The sequence below is a fragment of the Ips typographus genome, linkage group LG15, assembly GCF_016097725.1.
Source record: "Ips typographus isolate SLU linkage group LG15, UJ_Ityp_2.0, whole genome shotgun sequence".
Lineage (NCBI taxonomy): Eukaryota > Metazoa > Arthropoda > Insecta > Coleoptera > Curculionidae > Ips > Ips typographus.
In genome coordinates, this window is record NC_138436.1 from 8,072,602 (window position 1) to 8,092,063 (window position 19,462).

Consider the following 19,462-nt stretch of genomic DNA (forward strand, 5'->3'; position numbering starts at 1 on the left):
ATAACTTAGCGGTGCGCAGTTTCCACCAATGGATAGCCCCATTCAGTGGCTATCTATAATCCTATTATGTGTCTATAGTAAATGTTTTAAATAACCGAGTTATTTACGATTGAATGAAACGATGCACAAAAATTTCGTCCAAATGAGAATTTTTTGGACCGCTCGATGGGTTCCATATAAGAATCCCATAATGTTGGTACTATTTCGACGAAATTTACATCATAGACTAATTCGGACCTGCTGAGTCCAAATCTGGTGTCAAATTGACAATAAGTGGTACCATTTCCGAGTTAACCTAAAAAAAAACCCATTTTTACGCACATTTTACGTCATAACTCGCTTATTAAAGCCAACCTGTCACTTTGACACTATAAGTTAAACTTCTACTACTAATCCAAAGGTATTTGCACGGTAAAAGTCAAAATTAAAAATTCAAAATTTTTTCCAAAAAAAATCGAAAGGGGGGGACCCTTTGAAAAATTTCAAAATTTCATTTTTTATTTTTTTCTAAAAAAACGGTACGTTTTACAAAAAAATGGTACATAAGAAAAAAGTTGCGTCTCATCGAGGTCCACTCCCACTAAAATTATCAACTCGATCAATTGAACCGTTTCCGAGATATCGAAGAAAATGTCCGAAAATTTTTAAGTCAACTTTGACGCCCTCTAGCGGCCAAACGGTACAACTTAGCGGTGCGCAGTTTCCACCACTGGATAGCCCCATTCATTGGCTATCTATAATCCTATTATGTGTCTATAGTAAATGTTTTAAATAACCGAGTTATTCACGATTGAGTGAAACGATGCACAAAAATTTCGTCCATGTGAGCAGAAACGACGGAAATACCAGTTTACGCGTACAAGGCGACGTTGCCGCGTTGTCGGTGGGCAGTAAACAGCGCCGCGGAGCCGGCAACGTTGCCAATTCATTCATTCGACGTTCTCTCGCATACCGTGCGCATTGTTCGTCGAGAAGTCGTGGCGTAAAGTGCACTTTACCCGGCGGAAAGCAAAAAACATAATTTTCGATCGCCCCGTGCGTTGTTATTACTTACGCTGTCAAAATTTGACAAGTTTTCGGAAAATTCCGCGCAGGCGTCCCGCAAAATGGACGTCGTTTTTTGAGTTATGGACTCGAGAAGACCGGACTCGCCCTACTTGGCCTACTCGGACAGTACCCGGACGAGGGCTCGTATCGGTAAAGTGGAAAAAAAATTAAAAAAAAAATTCTAGAAATTTCCCCAAATTTCCAGAAGGATTGAGAGGCGGCAACATGGCGTACGATTGCGGAGCGTGCGTGGTCAAGTACGCGCTGTGCGGCTTTAATTTCGTCATTTTCGTAAGTAGCCATTTTGGATTTTCTCGCTTCCGGTGACGGTTAACGTCAAACTGACAGTTGCGCTGGATTCCCCGACCCCGAATTAGTCGAAAACGAGTATAAACTCGATTTTTTGAATTTTGGCCGCCATCTTGAATTTTCTCCCCTCCAGTGACAGTTAGAGTGAAAGTGACAGTTGCAATGAATTCCCCGACCCCAAATTAGTCGAAAACGAGTATAAACTTGATTTTTCAAATTTTGGCGGCCATCTTGGATTTTCTCCCCTCCAGTGACAGTTAGAGTGAAAGTGACAGTACTAATGAATTCACCAACCCCAAATTAGTCGAAAACGAGTATAAACTCGATTTTTGAAATTTTGGCCGCCATCTTGGATTTTCTGCCTTCCAGTGACAGTTCTAAAATGGCAATTTCCGCCATTTTGGATTGAAATAGCCCAGGGTTGATGGTACTCGTTTTCGACTAATTCGGGGACGGGGAATCCATCTCCGCTGTCAGATTTGACGTATCTGTCATCCAGTTCAAGAAACTTTAAAAAATCAGGTTTGTGCAACAGCTACCGGAAAATAAGCTTCACCAGTGAATTCCTCATCCTCAAATTAGTAGAAAACCAATCTAAACTAAATTTTTTAAATTTTGACCGCCATCTTGGATTTTTCCCTTCCAGTGACAGTTAACGTCAAACTGACAGTTGCAATGGATTCCCCGACCCCAAATTAGTCGAAAACGAGTACAAACACGGACGGTCCAAGTTGGAAAACAAAAAAGTTGCGTGCGGAAAGTGTCTTTCTCGCACTAAAAACCAACTTTTTTATTTTTTACGCTAGAGCGTGCGTCTTAAAGTCATTTTATGCTAAAAATTCCTGGAAAACACGCTGGTTAGGTCGGTTTTTTGATATCTCGAAAACTAACCGAGTTGGAGCTAAATATTCACATTTTAATCATCAATTTGTCAGTTACTCGGACTGAGTGACAGATGGGTGAAATCTGACTTCAGAATTGAAAGCGGCGACCCTGAATTAGTCGAAAACGAGTGGTCACTTAGGGGGTCCAAGTTGAAAAACAAAAAAGTTGCGTGCGGAAAGTGTTTCTCGCGCAGAAAACGTAACTTTTTTATTTTTTACGCTAGAGCGCGCGTCTAACCGTCATTTTATGTTAAAATTTCCTGGAAAACACGCTGGTGAAGTCGGTTTTATGATATCTCAAAAACTAACCGAGTTAGAGAAAAATTTACATTTTAACGATTAATTTGCCAAAAACTCGATTTGGGTGAGCGGTACGTGAATTCTGATTTCAGAACTGAAATCAGCGACCCCAAATTAGTCAAAAACGAGTATAAACTCGATTTTTTAAAAATTTGACCGCCATCTTGGATTTTCTCCCTTCCAGTGACAGTTAGAGTAAAACTGACAGTTGCAATCAACTCTCCTACCCTAAATTAGTCGAAAACGAGTACAAACTCGGAGGGTCCAAGTTGGAAAACAAAAAAGTTGCGTGCGGAAAGTGTCTTTCTCGCACTAAAAACCAACTTTTTTGTTTTTTGAGCTAGAACGTTCATCTAACCGTCATTTTATGCTAAATTTTCCTGGAAAACACGCTGGTCAAGTCGGTTTTTTGATATCTCGAAAACTAACCGAGTTAGAGCTAAATATTCACATTTTAATCATCAATTTGTCAGTTACTCGGACTGAGTGACAGATGGGTGAAATCTGACTTCAGAATTGAAAGCGGCGACCCTGAATTAGTCGAAAACGAGTGGTCACTTAGGGGGTCCAAGTTGAAAAACAAAAAAGTTGCGTGCGGAAAGTGTTTCTCGCGCAGAAAACGTAACTTTTTTATTTTTTACGCTAGAGCGTGCGTCTAACCGTCATTTTATGTTAAAATTTCCTGGAAAACACGCTGGTAAAGTCGGTTTTGCAATATCTCGAAAACTAACCGAGTTAGAGATAAAAATTTACATTTTAACGATTAATTTGCCAAAAACTCGACTTGGGTGAGCGGTACGTGAATTCTGATTTCAGAACTGAAATCAGCGACCCCAAATTAGTCAAAAACGAGTATAAACTCGATTTTTTAAAAATTTGACCGCCATCTTGGATTTTCTCCCCTCCAGTGACAGTTAACGTCAAACTGACAGTTCCAATGAATTCCCCGACCCCAAATTAGTCGAAAACGAGTACAAACTCGATTTTTTCTATTTTTGGCCGCCATCTTGAATTTCTGAGATACAGAATTTTGAAAATGGTCTTTGAATTTTTCAGACGAAAATAAAAAAAGTGGAATATCTCGGAAACGGTTAGAGTTACGGGAATTTCGCAAGAGACCAAAAATGTTTAGAATGCTTTTTTGTACCCGAAAACGAGGAAAAAATAACCAAAATACCAAATCTGAAAAAAAATTTCAGTCCAAGAGATTTCCGTAACTCTAATCGTTTTTGAGATATTTAACTTTTTTGATTTTTTTTTAAATTGTTTCAAAATTTTTTTGAATCTAGTAACTCGGATATTTTAAACATTTTTGCTTTCTTGTAAAATTTCCGTAACTCTAATCGTTTCCGAGATATTCGAATTTTTTTACTTTTTTTTTTAAAAATTGCATCGTAATTTTCAAAATTCTGTATCTCGGTTATTTGTCCGATTACAGCAACCGGAAAAAACTCAAAATATTTGTCTTGGACTGCTCTTTGTTTTTGCTTTCTTGTAAAATTTCCGTAACTCTGACCGTTTTTGAGATATTTAACTTTTTTGATTTTTTTTTTGGAATAATTAATTCAAAAATTTTCAAATTTTTTTATGTCTTGGTTATTTTTTGCTGTTTTTAGGCAAAAAAGGGCGTTCCAAACATTTTTGGTCTCTTGAAAAATTTGCGTAACTCTAACCGTTTCCGAGATATTGAGATACTTGGCTATCTCAAAAAAAGTCAAATATCTCAGAAACGGTTAGAGTTACGGAAATTTTTCGAGAGACCAAAAATGTTTAGAATGACTCTTTGCACCTGAAAACAGCAAAAAATAACCGAATTACAAAATTTAAAAAAATTTTGAAACAGTTTTCAAAAAAAAAAGTCAAAAAAGTTGAATATCTCAGAAACGGTTAGAGTTACGGAAATTTTACGAGAAAGCAAAAACAAAGAGCGGTTCAAGACAAATATTTTGAGTTTTTTTCGGTTGCTGTAATCGGAAAAATAAGGGAGATACAGAATTTTGAAAATTGGAATGCAATTTTTGGAAAAAAAAGTCAAAAAGTTCAATATCTCGGAAATGGTTAGAGTTACGGAAATTTTACAAGAAAGCAAAAATGAAGAGCGTTTTAAGGCAAATATTTTGAGTTTTTTCCGGTCGCCGAAATCCGAAAAATAACCGAGATACAGAATTTTGAAAATTTCCCACCAACGAATTTGATCCCTATTCTAGTTGGACAACTGGGGTATAATGAAAAATGCATTAAACAAACTGAAACAGGGCCAATGCACCCTTACATCCCCTTTAAATATTCATTTTCAAATTACCCCCCCATTTCTTCGATCAGAATCAATTTTTGAAATGGGCCAATCGGGGATCGAGGTAAGGCCGCCATCTTGAAATCGTTCGTAGCTCCGTTATTTGAGGAGTTACGGCAAAAGTGGAAATAAGCAAAGTTGTAGGGAATTCAATCCTCTACAAGATTGCTTCTTAGGGTTTTTCCCTTAAAGGGCCGTTTAAGGGAGTTACAGACCGAAAACTGCCTACAAGTTGAAAACTCAAAAGTGGAATTTCAAAGGAGCGTAACTCCGTTATTTGAGGAGTTACGGCAAAAGTGGAAATAAGTAAAGTTGTAGGGAATTCAATCCTCTATAAGATTGCTTCTTAGCAATTTTGCCCTAAAGGGCCGTTTAAGGGAGTTATCAAGGCTAACGCGATTCGTTTTGTTTCAGATTCTAAGCACCGTAATTCTGGGCATCGGAATATGGCTGCTCGCCGACATGAATTCGCTGATCAGTTTGGTGAAAGTGGTGCCCCACGACGATGCGCAGGTAAATTGATTGTTTAGGCGACGTTTCGGGCGTTTCGGGCGTCTTCGGGAAAAAAAAATCAGCCGCCTACCTCTTTCCGTTCTCGAGATATTTGATGTAGAAACATCAACGGTCATAGCTCACATTCTAAACGTCCGATTGGGGTGATTTTTGCGTGAGTTAGTAGCTTAGACTGTACTCAATCCACAGTAAAAAAATCAACACCATCAGACTTAATCCAGGGACGTAGCAGCCCAAGAAACCCAAGAAAACAGTAAAAATGTGAAATTCAGTGTCCGTGAACGGGAAAAAGGCCATAACTCACATTCTAAACGTCCGATTGGGGTGATTTTTGCGCGAGCTGGTAGCTTAGACTGTACTTAATCCCCAGTAAAAAAAATCAACAACATCAGACTTAATCCAGGGACGTAGCAGCCCAAGAAACCCAAAAAAACAGGAAAAATGTGAAATTCAATGTCCGCGAACGGCAAAAACGCCATAACTCACATTCTAAACGTCCGATTTAGGTGATTTTTGCGTGATTTAGTAGCTGAGACTGTACTCAATCCCCAGTAAAAAAATCAACAACATCAGATTTAATCCAGGGACGTAGCAGCCTAAGGAACTCAAGAAAACAGCAAAAACGTGAAATTTACAGTCCGGGAACGGCAAAAACGCCATAATTCACATTCTAAACGTCCGATTTGAGTGATTTTTGCGTGAGCTGGTAGCTTAGACTGTACTCAATCCACAGTAAAAAAAATCAATACCATCAGACTTAATCCAGGGGCGTAGCAGCATAAGAAACCCAAGAAAACAGTAAAAATGTGAAATTCAGTGTCCGCGAATGGCAAAAACGCCATAACTCACATTCTAAACGTCCGATTTGAGTGATTTTTGCGTGAGTTAGTAGCTTAGACTGTACTCAATCCCCAGTAAAAAAACCAACACCATCAGACTTAATCCAGGGACGTAGCAGCCCAAGAAACCAAAGAAAACAGCAAAAACGTGAAATTCAATGTCCGTGAACGGAAAAAACGTGATAACTCACATTCTAAACGTCCGATCGGGGTGATTTTTGCGCCAGCTGGTAGCTCAGACTGTGACCGAGTAATTGCTTTTCTATTAATAATCGCCACGTTCCGCATTCCCGTTAATTCACTTGTTTTTAATGCAATTCGCCGCGACTCGGTTGCGCAACGAAAAAAAACAACCGCAAGACCAGTTCTCGAGCGACTTTCACTTGTTTTTCGACTTTCATTTGTTTGTACAGGGCAGGCCAAGCCAACTAGCCCAAATTGGGCGCTAACTGTGAAAGGACAGTCGGGGACAAAATCGCTCGTAAAACCCACTTGGAGTGAGAAAATGACAGTTTTGAGCACATTTTTGGAATCCTCACTAAATTTCCTATCTAATGACATTAAAAAACCTTACAAAATTTAGTATAGTCAGGGAGAAAAGTGAGGTTAAAGTTTAAACTGTCAGAAAGACAGTTTGTAAAGACTGTCAAGGACAAAATCACTTGTAAAACCCACTTGGAATGACAAAATGACAGTTTTAAGCACATTTTCGGAATCCTCACTAAATTTCCTATCCAATGACACTAAAAAACCTTACAAAATTTATTACAGTCAGGGAGAAAAGTGAGGTTAAAGTTGAAACTGTCAGAAAGACAGTTTGAAAGGACAGTCAGGGACAAAATCGCTTGTAAAACCCACTTGGAGTGAGAAAATGACAGTTTTAAGCACATTTTTGGAATCCTCACTAAATTTCCTATCCAATGACACTAAAAAACACTTAAAAATTTAGTACAGTCAGGGAGAAAAGTGTTGTCAAAATTGAAATTGTCAGAAAGACAGTTTTAAAGGACAGTCAGGGACAAAATCGCTTGTAAAACCCACTTGGAGTGACAAAATGACAGTTTTAAGCACATTTTTGGAATCCTCACTAAATTTCCTATCCAATGACACTAAAAAACACTTAAAAATTTAGTACAGTCAGGGAGAAAAGTGTTGTCAAAATTGAAATTGTCAGAAAGACAGTTTTAAAGGACAGTCAGGGACAAAATCGCTTGTAAAACCCACTTGGAGTGACAAAATGACAGTTTTAAGCACATTTTTGGAATCCTCACTAAATTTCCTATCCAATGACACTAAAAAACACTTAAAAATTTAGTACAGTCAGGGAGAAAAGTGTTGTCAAAATTGAAATTGTCAGAAAGACAGTTTTAAAGGACAGTCAGGGACAAAATCGCTTGTAAAACCCACTTGGAGTGACAAAATGACAGTTTTAAGCACATTTTTGGAATCCTCACTAAATTTCCTATCCAATGACACTAAAAAACACTTAAAAATTTAGTACAGTCAGGGAGAAAAGTGTTGTCAAAATTGAAATTGTCAGAAAGACAGTTTTAAAGGACAGTCAGGGACAAAATCGCTTGTAAAACCCACTTGGAGTTACAAAATGACAGTTTTAAGCACATTTTTGGAATCCTCACTAAATTTCCTATCTAATGACACTAAAAAAAATACAAAATTTAGTACAGTCAGGGAGAAAAGTGAGGTTAAAGTTTAAACTGTCAGAAAGACAGTTTTAAAAGACAGTCAGGGACAAAATCGCTTGTAAAACCCACTTGGAATTACAAAATGACTGTTTTAAGCACATTTTTGGAATCCTCACTAAATTTCCTATCTAATGACACTAAAAAAATACAAAATTTAGTACAGTCAGGGAGAAAAGTGAGGTTAAAGTTTAAACTCCCAAAAAGACAGTTTTAAAAGACAGTCAGGAACAAAATCACCTGTAAAACTCACTTGGAGTGACAAAATGATAGTTTTAAGCACATTTTTGGAATCCTCACTAAATTTCTTATCCAATGACATAAAAAACCACCAAGAAATTAAGTACAGTCAGGTAAAAAAACGCTGTCAAAGTACAAACTCTCAGAAAGACAGTTTGAAAGGACAGTTAGGGACAAAATCGCTTGTAAAACCCACTTGGAGTGAGAAAATGACAGTTTTAAGCACATTTTTGGAATCCTCACTAAATTTCCTATCCAATGACACTAAAAAACACTTAAAAATTTAGTACAGTCAGGGAGAAAAGTGTTGTCAAAATTGAAATTGTCAGAAAGACAGTTTTAAAGGACAGTCAGGGACAAAATCGCTTGTAAAACCCACTTGGAGTGACAAAATGACAGTTTTAAGCACATTTTTGGAATCCTCACTAAATTTCCTATCTAATGACACTAAAAAAAATACAAAATTTAGTACAGTCAGGGAGAAAAGTGAGGTTAAAGTTTAAACTGTCAGAAAGACAGTTTTAAAAGACAGTCAGGGACAAAATCGCTTGTAAAACCCACTTGGAGTGAGAAAATGACAGTTTTAAGCACATTTTTGGAATCCTCACTAAATTTCCTATCTAATGACACTAAAAAAAATACAAAATTTAGTACAGTCAGGGAGAAAAGTGAGGTTAAAGTTTAAACTGTCAGAAAGACATTTTGTAAAGACAGTCAGGAACAAAATCGCTTGTAAAACCCACTTGGAGTGAGGAAATGACTGTTTTAAGCACATTTTTGGAATCCTCACTAAATTTCCTATCCAATGACACTAAAAAACACTTAAAAATTTAGTACAGTCAGGGAGAAAAGTGTTGTCAAAATTGAAATTGTCAGAAAGACAGTTTTAAAGGACAGTCAGGGACAAAATCGCTTGTAAAACCCACTTGGAGTGACAAAATGACAGTTTTAAGCACATTTTTGGAATCCTCACTAAATTTCCTATCTAATGACACTAAAAAAAATACAAAATTTAGTACAGTCAGGGAGAAAAGTGAGGTTAAAGTTTAAACTGTCAGAAAGACAGTTTTAAAAGACAGTCAGGGACAAAATCGCTTGTAAAACCCACTTGGAATTACAAAATGACTGTTTTAAGCACATTTTTGGAATCCTCACTAAATTTCCTATCTAATGACACTAAAAAAATACAAAATTTAGTACAGTCAGGGAGAAAAGTGAGGTTAAAGTTTAAACTCCCAAAAAGACAGTTTTAAAAGACAGTCAGGAACAAAATCACCTGTAAAACTCACTTGGAGTGACAAAATGATAGTTTTAAGCACATTTTTGGAATCCTCACTAAATTTCTTATCCAATGACATAAAAAACCACCAAGAAATTAAGTACAGTCAGGTAAAAAAACGCTGTCAAAGTACAAACTCTCAGAAAGACAGTTTGAAAGGACAGTTAGGGACAAAATCGCTTGTAAAACCCACTTGGAGTGAGAAAATGACAGTTTTAAGCACATTTTTGGAATCCTCACTAAATTTCCTATCCAATGACACTAAAAAACACTTAAAAATTTAGTACAGTCAGGGAGAAAAGTGTTGTCAAAATTGAAATTGTCAGAAAGACAGTTTTAAAGGACAGTCAGGGACAAAATCGCTTGTAAAACCCACTTGGAGTGACAAAATGACAGTTTTAAGCACATTTTTGGAATCCTCACTAAATTTCCTATCCAATGACACTAAAAAACACTTAAAAATTTAGTACAGTCAGGGAGAAAAGTGTTGTCAAAATTGAAATTGTCAGAAAGACAGTTTTAAAGGACAGTCAGGGACAAAATCGCTTGTAAAACCCACTTGGAGTGAGAAAATGACAGTTTTAAGCACATTTTTGGAATCCTCACTAAATTTCCTATCCAATGACACTAAAAAACACTTAAAAATTTAGTACAGTCAGGGAGAAAAGTGTTGTCAAAATTGAAATTGTCAGAAAGACAGTTTTAAAGGACAGTCAGGGACAAAATCGCTTGTAAAACCCACTTGGAGTGACAAAATGACAGTTTTAAGCACATTTTTGGAATCCTCACTAAATTTCCTATCCAATGACACTAAAAAACACTTAAAAATTTAGTACAGTCAGGGAGAAAAGTGTTGTCAAAATTGAAATTGTCAGAAAGACAGTTTTAAAGGACAGTCAGGGACAAAATCGCTTGTAAAACCCACTTGGAGTGAGAAAATGACAGTTTTAAGCACATTTTTGGAATCCTCACTAAATTTCCTATCCAATGACACTAAAAAACACTTAAAAATTTAGTACAGTCAGGGAGAAAAGTGTTGTCAAAATTGAAATTGTCAGAAAGACAGTTTTAAAGGACAGTCAGGGACAAAATCGCTTGTAAAACCCACTTGGAGTGACAAAATGACAGTTTTAAGCACATTTTTGGAATCCTCACTAAATTTCCTATCCAATGACACTAAAAAACACTTAAAAATTTAGTACAGTCAGGGAGAAAAGTGTTGTCAAAATTGAAATTGTCAGAAAGACAGTTTTAAAGGACAGTCAGGGACAAAATCGCTTGTAAAACCCACTTGGAGTGAGAAAATGACAGTTTTAAGCACATTTTTGGAATCCTCACTAAATTTCCTATCCAATGACACTAAAAAACACTTAAAAATTTAGTACAGTCAGGGAGAAAAGTGTTGTCAAAATTGAAATTGTCAGAAAGACAGTTTTAAAGGACAGTCAGGGACAAAATCGCTTGTAAAACCCACTTGGAGTGAGAAAATGACAGTTTTAAGCACATTTTTGGAATCCTCACTAAATTTCCTATCCAATGACACTAAAAAACACTTAAAAATTTAGTACAGTCAGGGAGAAAAGTGTTGTCAAAATTGAAATTGTCAGAAAGACAGTTTTAAAGGACAGTCAGGGACAAAATCGCTTGTAAAACCCACTTGGAGTGACAAAATGACAGTTTTAAGCACATTTTTGGAATCCTCACTAAATTTCCTATCCAATGACACTAAAAAACACTTAAAAATTTAGTACAGTCAGGGAGAAAAGTGTTGTCAAAATTGAAATTGTCAGAAAGACAGTTTTAAAGGACAGTCAGGGACAAAATCGCTTGTAAAACCCACTTGGAGTGAGAAAATGACAGTTTTAAGCACATTTTTGGAATCCTCACTAAATTTCCTATCCAATGACACTAAAAAACACTTAAAAATTTAGTACAGTCAGGGAGAAAAGTGTTGTCAAAATTGAAATTGTCAGAAAGACAGTTTGAAAGGACAGTTAGGGACAAAATCGCTTGTAAAACCCACTTGGAGTGAGAAAATGACAGTTTTAAGCACATTTTTGGAATCCTCACTAAATTTCCTATCCAATGACACTAAAAAACACTTAAAAATTTAGTACAGTCAGGGAGAAAAGTGTTGTCAAAATTGAAATTGTCAGAAAGACAGTTTTAAAGGACAGTCAGGGACAAAATCGCTTGTAAAACCCACTTGGAGTGACAAAATGACAGTTTTAAGCACATTTTTGGAATCCTCACTAAATTTCCTATCCAATGACACTAAAAAACACTTAAAAATTTAGTACAGTCAGGGAGAAAAGTGTTGTCAAAATTGAAATTGTCAGAAAGACAGTTTTAAAGGACAGTCAGGGACAAAATCGCTTGTAAAACCCACTTGGAGTGAGAAAATGACAGTTTTAAGCACATTTTTGGAATCCTCACTAAATTTCCTATCCAATGACACTAAAAAACACTTAAAAATTTAGTACAGTCAGGGAGAAAAGTGTTGTCAAAATTGAAATTGTCAGAAAGACAGTTTTAAAGGACAGTCAGGGACAAAATCGCTTGTAAAACCCACTTGGAGTGACAAAATGACAGTTTTAAGCACATTTTTGGAATCCTCACTAAATTTCCTATCCAATGACACTAAAAAACACTTAAAAATTTAGTACAGTCAGGGAGAAAAGTGTTGTCAAAATTGAAATTGTCAGAAAGACAGTTTTAAAGGACAGTCAGGGACAAAATCGCTTGTAAAACCCACTTGGAGTGAGAAAATGACAGTTTTAAGCACATTTTTGGAATCCTCACTAAATTTCCTATCCAATGACACTAAAAAACAATTAAAAATTTGGTACAGTCAGGGAGAAAAGTGAGGTTAAAGTTGAAACAGTCAGAAACACATTTTGTAAAGACAGTCAGGGACAAAATCGCTTGTAAAACCCACTTGGAATTACAAAATGACTGTTTTAAGCACATTTTTGGAATCCTCACTAAATTTCTTATCCAATGACATAAAAAATCACCAAGAAATCAAGTACAGTCAGGTAAAAAAACGCTGTCAAAGTACAAACTCTCAGAAAGACAGTTTGAAAGGACAGTCAGGGACAAAATCACCTGTAAAACTCACTTGGAGTGACAAAATGACAGTTTTAAGCACATTTTTGGAATCCTCACTAAATTTCCTATCCAATGACACTAAAAAACACTTAAAAATTTAGTACAGTCAGGGAGAAAAGTGTTGTCAAAATTGAAATTGTCAGAAAGACAGTTTTAAAGGACAGTCAGGGACAAAATCGCTTGTAAAACCCACTTGGAGTGACAAAATGACAGTTTTAAGCACATTTTTGGAATCCTCACTAAATTTCCTATCCAATGACACTAAAAAACACTTAAAAATTTAGTACAGTCAGGGAGAAAAGTGTTGTCAAAATTGAAATTGTCAGAAAGACAGTTTTAAAGGACAGTCAGGGACAAAATCGCTTGTAAAACCCACTTGGAGTGACAAAATGACAGTTTTAAGCACATTTTTGGAATCCTCACTAAATTTCCTATCCAATGACACTAAAAAACACTTAAAAATTTAGTACAGTCAGGGAGAAAAGTGTTGTCAAAATTGAAATTGTCAGAAAGACAGTTTTAAAGGACAGTCAGGGACAAAATCGCTTGTAAAACCCACTTGGAGTTACAAAATGACTGTTTTAAGCACATTTTTGGAATCCTCACTAAATTTCCTATCCAATGACACTAAAAAACACTTAAAAATTTAGTACAGTCAGGGAGAAAAGTGTTGTCAAAATTGAAATTGTCAGAAAGACAGTTTTAAAGGACAGTCAGGGACAAAATCGCTTGTAAAACCCACTTGGAGTGACAAAATGACAGTTTTAAGCACATTTTTGGAATCCTCACTAAATTTCCTATCCAATGACACTAAAAAACACTTAAAAATTTAGTACAGTCAGGGAGAAAAGTGTTGTCAAAATTGAAATTGTCAGAAAGACAGTTTTAAAGGACAGTCAGGGACAAAATCGCTTGTAAAACCCACTTGGAGTGACAAAATGACAGTTTTAAGCACATTTTTGGAATCCTCACTAAATTTCCTATCTAATGACACTAAAAAAAATACAAAATTTAGTACAGTCAGGGAGAAAAGTGAGGTTAAAGTTTAAACTGTCAGAAAGACATTTTGTAAAGACAGTCAGGAACAAAATCGCTTGTAAAACCCACTTGGAGTGAGGAAATGACTGTTTTAAGCACATTTTTGGAATCCTCACTAAATTTCCTATCCAATGACACTAAAAAACACTTAAAAATTTAGTACAGTCAGGGAGAAAAGTGTTGTCAAAATTGAAATTGTCAGAAAGACAGTTTTAAAGGACAGTCAGGGACAAAATCGCTTGTAAAACCCACTTGGAGTGACAAAATGACAGTTTTAAGCACATTTTTGGAATCCTCACTAAATTTCCTATCTAATGACACTAAAAAAAATACAAAATTTAGTACAGTCAGGGAGAAAAGTGAGGTTAAAGTTTAAACTGTCAGAAAGACATTTTGTAAAGACAGTCAGGGACAAAATCGCTTGTAAAACCCACTTGGAATTACAAAATGACTGTTTTAAGCACATTTTTGGAATCCTCACTAAATTTCCTATCTAATGACACTAAAAAAAATACAAAATTTAGTACAGTCAGGGAGAAAAGTGAGGTTAAAGTTTAAACTGTCAGAAAGACAGTTTTAAAAGACAGTCAGGGACAAAATCGCTTGTAAAACCCACTTGGAATTACAAAATGACTGTTTTAAGCACATTTTTGGAATCCTCACTAAATTTCTTATCCAATGACATAAAAAACCACCAAGAAATTAAGTACAGTCAGGTAAAAAAACGCTGTCAAAGTACAAACTCTCAGAAAGACAGTTTGAAAGGACAGTTAGGGACAAAATCGCTTGTAAAACCCACTTGGAGTGAGAAAATGACAGTTTTAAGCACATTTTTGGAATCCTCACTAAATTTCCTATCCAATGACACTAAAAAACACTTAAAAATTTAGTACAGTCAGGGAGAAAAGTGTTGTCAAAATTGAAATTGTCAGAAAGACAGTTTTAAAGGACAGTCAGGGACAAAATCGCTTGTAAAACCCACTTGGAGTGACAAAATGACAGTTTTAAGCACATTTTTGGAATCCTCACTAAATTTCCTATCCAATGACACTAAAAAACACTTAAAAATTTAGTACAGTCAGGGAGAAAAGTGTTGTCAAAATTGAAATTGTCAGAAAGACAGTTTTAAAGGACAGTCAGGGACAAAATCGCTTGTAAAACCCACTTGGAGTGAGAAAATGACAGTTTTAAGCACATTTTTGGAATCCTCACTAAATTTCCTATCCAATGACACTAAAAAACACTTAAAAATTTAGTACAGTCAGGGAGAAAAGTGTTGTCAAAATTGAAATTGTCAGAAAGACAGTTTTAAAGGACAGTCAGGGACAAAATCGCTTGTAAAACCCACTTGGAGTGAGAAAATGACAGTTTTAAGCACATTTTTGGAATCCTCACTAAATTTCCTATCCAATGACACTAAAAAACACTTAAAAATTTAGTACAGTCAGGGATAAAAGTGTTGTCAAAATTGAAATTGTCAGAAAGACAGTTTTAAAGGACAGTCAGGGACAAAATCGCTTGTAAAACCCACTTGGAGTGACAAAATGACAGTTTTAAGCACATTTTTGGAATCCTCACTAAATTTCCTATCCAATGACACTAAAAAACAATTAAAAATTTGGTACAGTCAGGGAGAAAAGTGAGGTTAAAGTTGAAACAGTCAGAAACACATTTTGTAAAGACAGTCAGGGACAAAATCGCTTGTAAAACCCACTTGGAATTACAAAATGACTGTTTTAAGCACATTTTTGGAATCCTCACTAAATTTCTTATCCAATGACATAAAAAATCACCAAGAAATCAAGTACAGTCAGGTAAAAAAACGCTGTCAAAGTACAAACTCTCAGAAAGACAGTTTGAAAGGACAGTCAGGGACAAAATCACCTGTAAAACTCACTTGGAGTGACAAAATGACAGTTTTAAGCACATTTTTGGAATCCTCACTAAATTTCCTATCTAATGACACTAAAAAAAATACAAAATTTAGTACAGTCAGGGAGAAAAGTGTTGTCAAAATTGAAATTGTCAGAAAGACAGTTTTAAAGGACAGTCAGGGACAAAATCGCTTGTAAAACCCACTTGGAGTGACAAAATGACAGTTTTAAGCACATTTTTGGAATCCTCACTAAATTTCCTATCTAATGACACTAAAAAAAATACAAAATTTAGTACAGTCAGGGAGAAAAGTGAGGTTAAAGTTTAAACTGTCAGAAAGACATTTTGTAAAGACAGTCAGGGACAAAATCGCTTGTAAAACCCACTTGGAATTACAAAATGACTGTTTTAAGCACATTTTTGGAATCCTCACTAAATTTCCTATCTAATGACACTAAAAAAAATACAAAATTTAGTACAGTCAGGGAGAAAAGTGAGGTTAAAGTTTAAACTCCCAAAAAGACAGTTTTAAAAGACAGTCAGGAACAAAATCACCTGTAAAACTCACTTGGAGTGACAAAATGATAGTTTTAAGCACATTTTTGGAATCCTCACTAAATTTCTTATCCAATGACATAAAAAACCACCAAGAAATTAAGTACAGTCAGGTAAAAAAACGCTGTCAAAGTACAAACTCTCAGAAAGACAGTTTGAAAGGACAGTCAGGGACAAAATCACCTGTAAAACTCACTTGGAGTGACAAAATGACAGTTTTAAGCACATTTTTGGAATCCTCACTAAATTTCCTATCTAATGACACTAAAAAACAATTAAAAATTTGGTACAGTCAGGGAGAAAAGTGAGGTTAAAGTTGAAACAGTCAGAAACACATTTTGTAAAGACAGTCAGGGACAAAATCGCTTGTAAAACCCACTTGGAATTACAAAATGACTGTTTTAAGCACATTTTTGGAATCCTCACTAAATTTCTTATCCAATGACATAAAAAATCACCAAGAAATCAAGTACAGTCAGGTAAAAAAACGCTGTCAAAGTACAAACTCTCAGAAAGACAGTTTGAAAGGACAGTCAGGGACAAAATCACCTGTAAAACTCACTTGGAGTGACAAAATGACAGTTTTAAGCACATTTTTGGAATCCTCACTAAATTTCCTATCCAATGACACTAAAAAACCTTACAAAATTTAGTACAGTCAGGGAGAAAAGTGATGTCAAAGTTGAAACTGTCAGAAACACAGTTTGAAAGGACAGTCAGGGACAAAATCGCTTGTAAAACCCACTTGTAGTGACAAAATTACATTTTTAAGCACATTTTTGGAATCCTCACTAAATTTCCTATCCAATGACATAAAAAACACTTAAAAATTTAGTACAGTCAGGGAGAAAAGTGAGGTCAAAGTTGAAATTTCCAGAAACACATTTTTTATAAAGACAGTCAAGGACAAAATCGCCTGTGGACTTGCGGACGCAAGTCAATTGCGCTCAATTAACAAAACAAAAATAAATGAGGGGCAATTTACTCACATCCTGTTTGTTTGTATTTTGTTGTTTTTTTTCCGTCCGCCAAGGTTGCCGCCTCCTCTCCCGTTTTCCTGCAAACGGTGGCGCTGGTGCTGATCGCCGTCGGCGTTGCCATGTTTCTCATCAGTTTCCTGGGCTACTGCGGCGCCCTGAAGGAGTCCAGATGTTTGTTGACCTTGGTGAGTCCACCCTGTATAACGGGAATTTTTTTTCACCTTTTTACTGCTTCAATTAAGCGAGATACAGGGTGAAACAGGGTTTGGTGCGTCCAGTCACCGTTTTCGCCCTGTAACTCCTTAAGGAGGCCCTTAAGGGCAAAAATGCTAAGAAACAATCTTGTAGAGCGTAAAATTCCCTACAACTCTCCTTATTTACACTTTTGCCGTAACTCCTCAAATAACGGAGCTACGCTAGTTTGAAATTTCACTTTGGAGTTACTAAATCATTTGAAGGCATTACAGGCAGTTTTCGGTCTGTAACTCCCTTAAGAGGCCCTTTAGGGCAAAAATCACTGAAATAAATCTTGTAGGGAATTAAATTTGCTACAATTTTTATTCTTAGCATTTTTGCGATAACTCCTCAAATAACTGTCAAAAGTAAAAAAATTACAATAAAAATTGTCAAAGTCAAAAATTGTTCTTTAAAGTGTCCAAACTCAAATTTGACGTCAAAGTTCATTATTTGGATTCAGAAACGTCAAAAGTAAAAACTAAAAGTGTCAAAAGTCAAAAAATGACACTGACCAGTGTCAAACGTAAAAAGTGATAAATTTGAAAAAAATAACGCCGAAAAGACGGAAATGTCAAGGTTGACACGTAAAAAGTAAAAAACACCAAAAAAATGTCAAAAGTGTCATTAAAAGTGTCAAACGTAAAAAAATGCATTTAAAAGGGTTTTTGGTCTGTAACTCCCTTTAAAGGCCCTAGGGCAAAAGTCATTAAAACAAATCTTGTAGGGAATTTAATTTCCTACAATTTCCCTTCTTAGTACTTTTGACGTAACTCCCTAAATAACGGACCAACGCTCATTCAAAATGGAGTTAGTTAAAAAAAAACACAGTTTAATGCATCCAGTCTTGTTTGCCCTTGTAACTCCCTAGGGAGGCCCTTAAGGGAAAAAATGCTAAGAAACAATCTTGTAGAGCAGGAAATTCCCTACAACTTTAATTCTCTACACTTTTGCTGTAGCTCCTTAAATAACGGAGCTACGCTCAATCAAAGTGAAGTAACTGAAAAAAAAAAAAAAAAAAAACAACAATCACGTGACCCTCATAAATAGGTGTCAAATGTCAAAAAAAAAAAACTGTCAAATCTGTTTTGCAGTACGGCATCCTGCTGATCGTCGTCCTCGTAGCGGAAGTGACGGTGGCGATAATGGGCGCGGTCCTCAAAACTACCGTAAGTAAAATGGCGTCGTTTTGACAGCCTGTCATGTCACGTCATCTGTCAAAAAAATTCAGATCGAAACCGAGACGAAAAACGTGCTCAAACTGTCAATCGAACGTCACTACAACGTCACGGACGACGCCATCTCGTTGGCGTGGAACGAGCTGCAGAAACGTCACAATTGTTGCGGGGTAAGTGCGCACGTGACTGTCGTGTGCCCGTTTCGTTAAACGGGCACGTGACTGACGTAATCTGTGGTGGGTCAGGTGGACGGCGGCGCTGACTACCAACGGAATCCCACGTGGCAGGCGCAGGGCGCCTTGATCGTGCCGGAATCGTGTTGCGCGTTCGGCTCCGATCGGAAACTGCTCGATGCCAACTGTATGACGTCACCGACGCGTTCCAATTCGTTCTACGATCAGGTATGACGTCATTTGTTTTTTGCGCCCTCGACCAATCAGAGATCGTGATTTTTGTTGCGCAGGGTTGCTACGACCAATTGAAAGGATTGTTGCTACGCAACGTGGATACGGCCGTTATCGTTTTGGTCGCGGTGGCTTTGGTCGAGCTGCTGGAGATTTTGTTTGCTTTCTGTTTGGCCAAGTCGATTAAAAAGTTTGATAAGTGATTGTTTTTTGTTTTTTTTTTTTGGTTTTTGAACCGTCATTTTTCTTAGCCAAATTGGGCCCTGTGAAAAGACAGTCGGGGACAAAATCGCTCGTAAAACCCACTTGGAGTGGGAAAATGACAGTTTTAAGCACATTTTTGGAATCCTCACTAAATTTCCTATCCAGTGACACTAAAAAACATTAAAAAATTTGGTACAGTCAGGGAGAAAAGTGAGGTCAAAGTTGAAACTGTCATAAAAACAGTTTTTAGGACAGTCAGGGACAAAATCGCTTATAAAACCCACTTGGAGTGACAAAATGACAGTTTTAAGCACATTTTTGGAATCCTCACTAAATTTCCTATCCAGTGACACTAAAAAACATTAAAAAATTTGGTACAGTCAGGGAGAAAAGTGAGGTCAAAGTTTAAACAGTCAGAAACACAGTTTTTAGGACAGTCAGAGACAAAATCACGTGTAAAACCCACTTGGAGTTTGAAA

The 19,462-nt window shown here is 36.4% G+C and overlaps 1 protein-coding gene across 2 annotated transcripts; it reads left to right on the forward strand.

Annotated features, from left to right (window-relative positions):
* The first annotated feature begins 846 nt into the window (after positions 1-846).
* Positions 847-18,983, forward strand: LOC145738068 (tetraspanin-18-like). 2 transcript variants are annotated; one of them, XM_081992922.1, is made up of 8 exons: positions 847-1,197; positions 1,256-1,338; positions 5,248-5,346; positions 17,017-17,148; positions 18,292-18,366; positions 18,429-18,545; positions 18,621-18,776; positions 18,839-18,983. In XM_081992922.1, the coding sequence occupies exons 1-8, from the start codon at positions 1,128-1,130 to the stop codon at positions 18,980-18,982; spliced, it is 876 nt and encodes a 291-aa protein (XP_081849048.1). In that variant the 5' UTR covers positions 847-1,127; the 3' UTR covers position 18,983. The 2 variants fall into 2 exon arrangements, with proteins under 2 accessions (XP_081849048.1, XP_081849047.1); XM_081992921.1 differs by having other exon boundaries at positions 854-1,197; positions 1,253-1,338.
* The last annotated feature ends 479 nt before the right edge of the window (positions 18,984-19,462 follow it).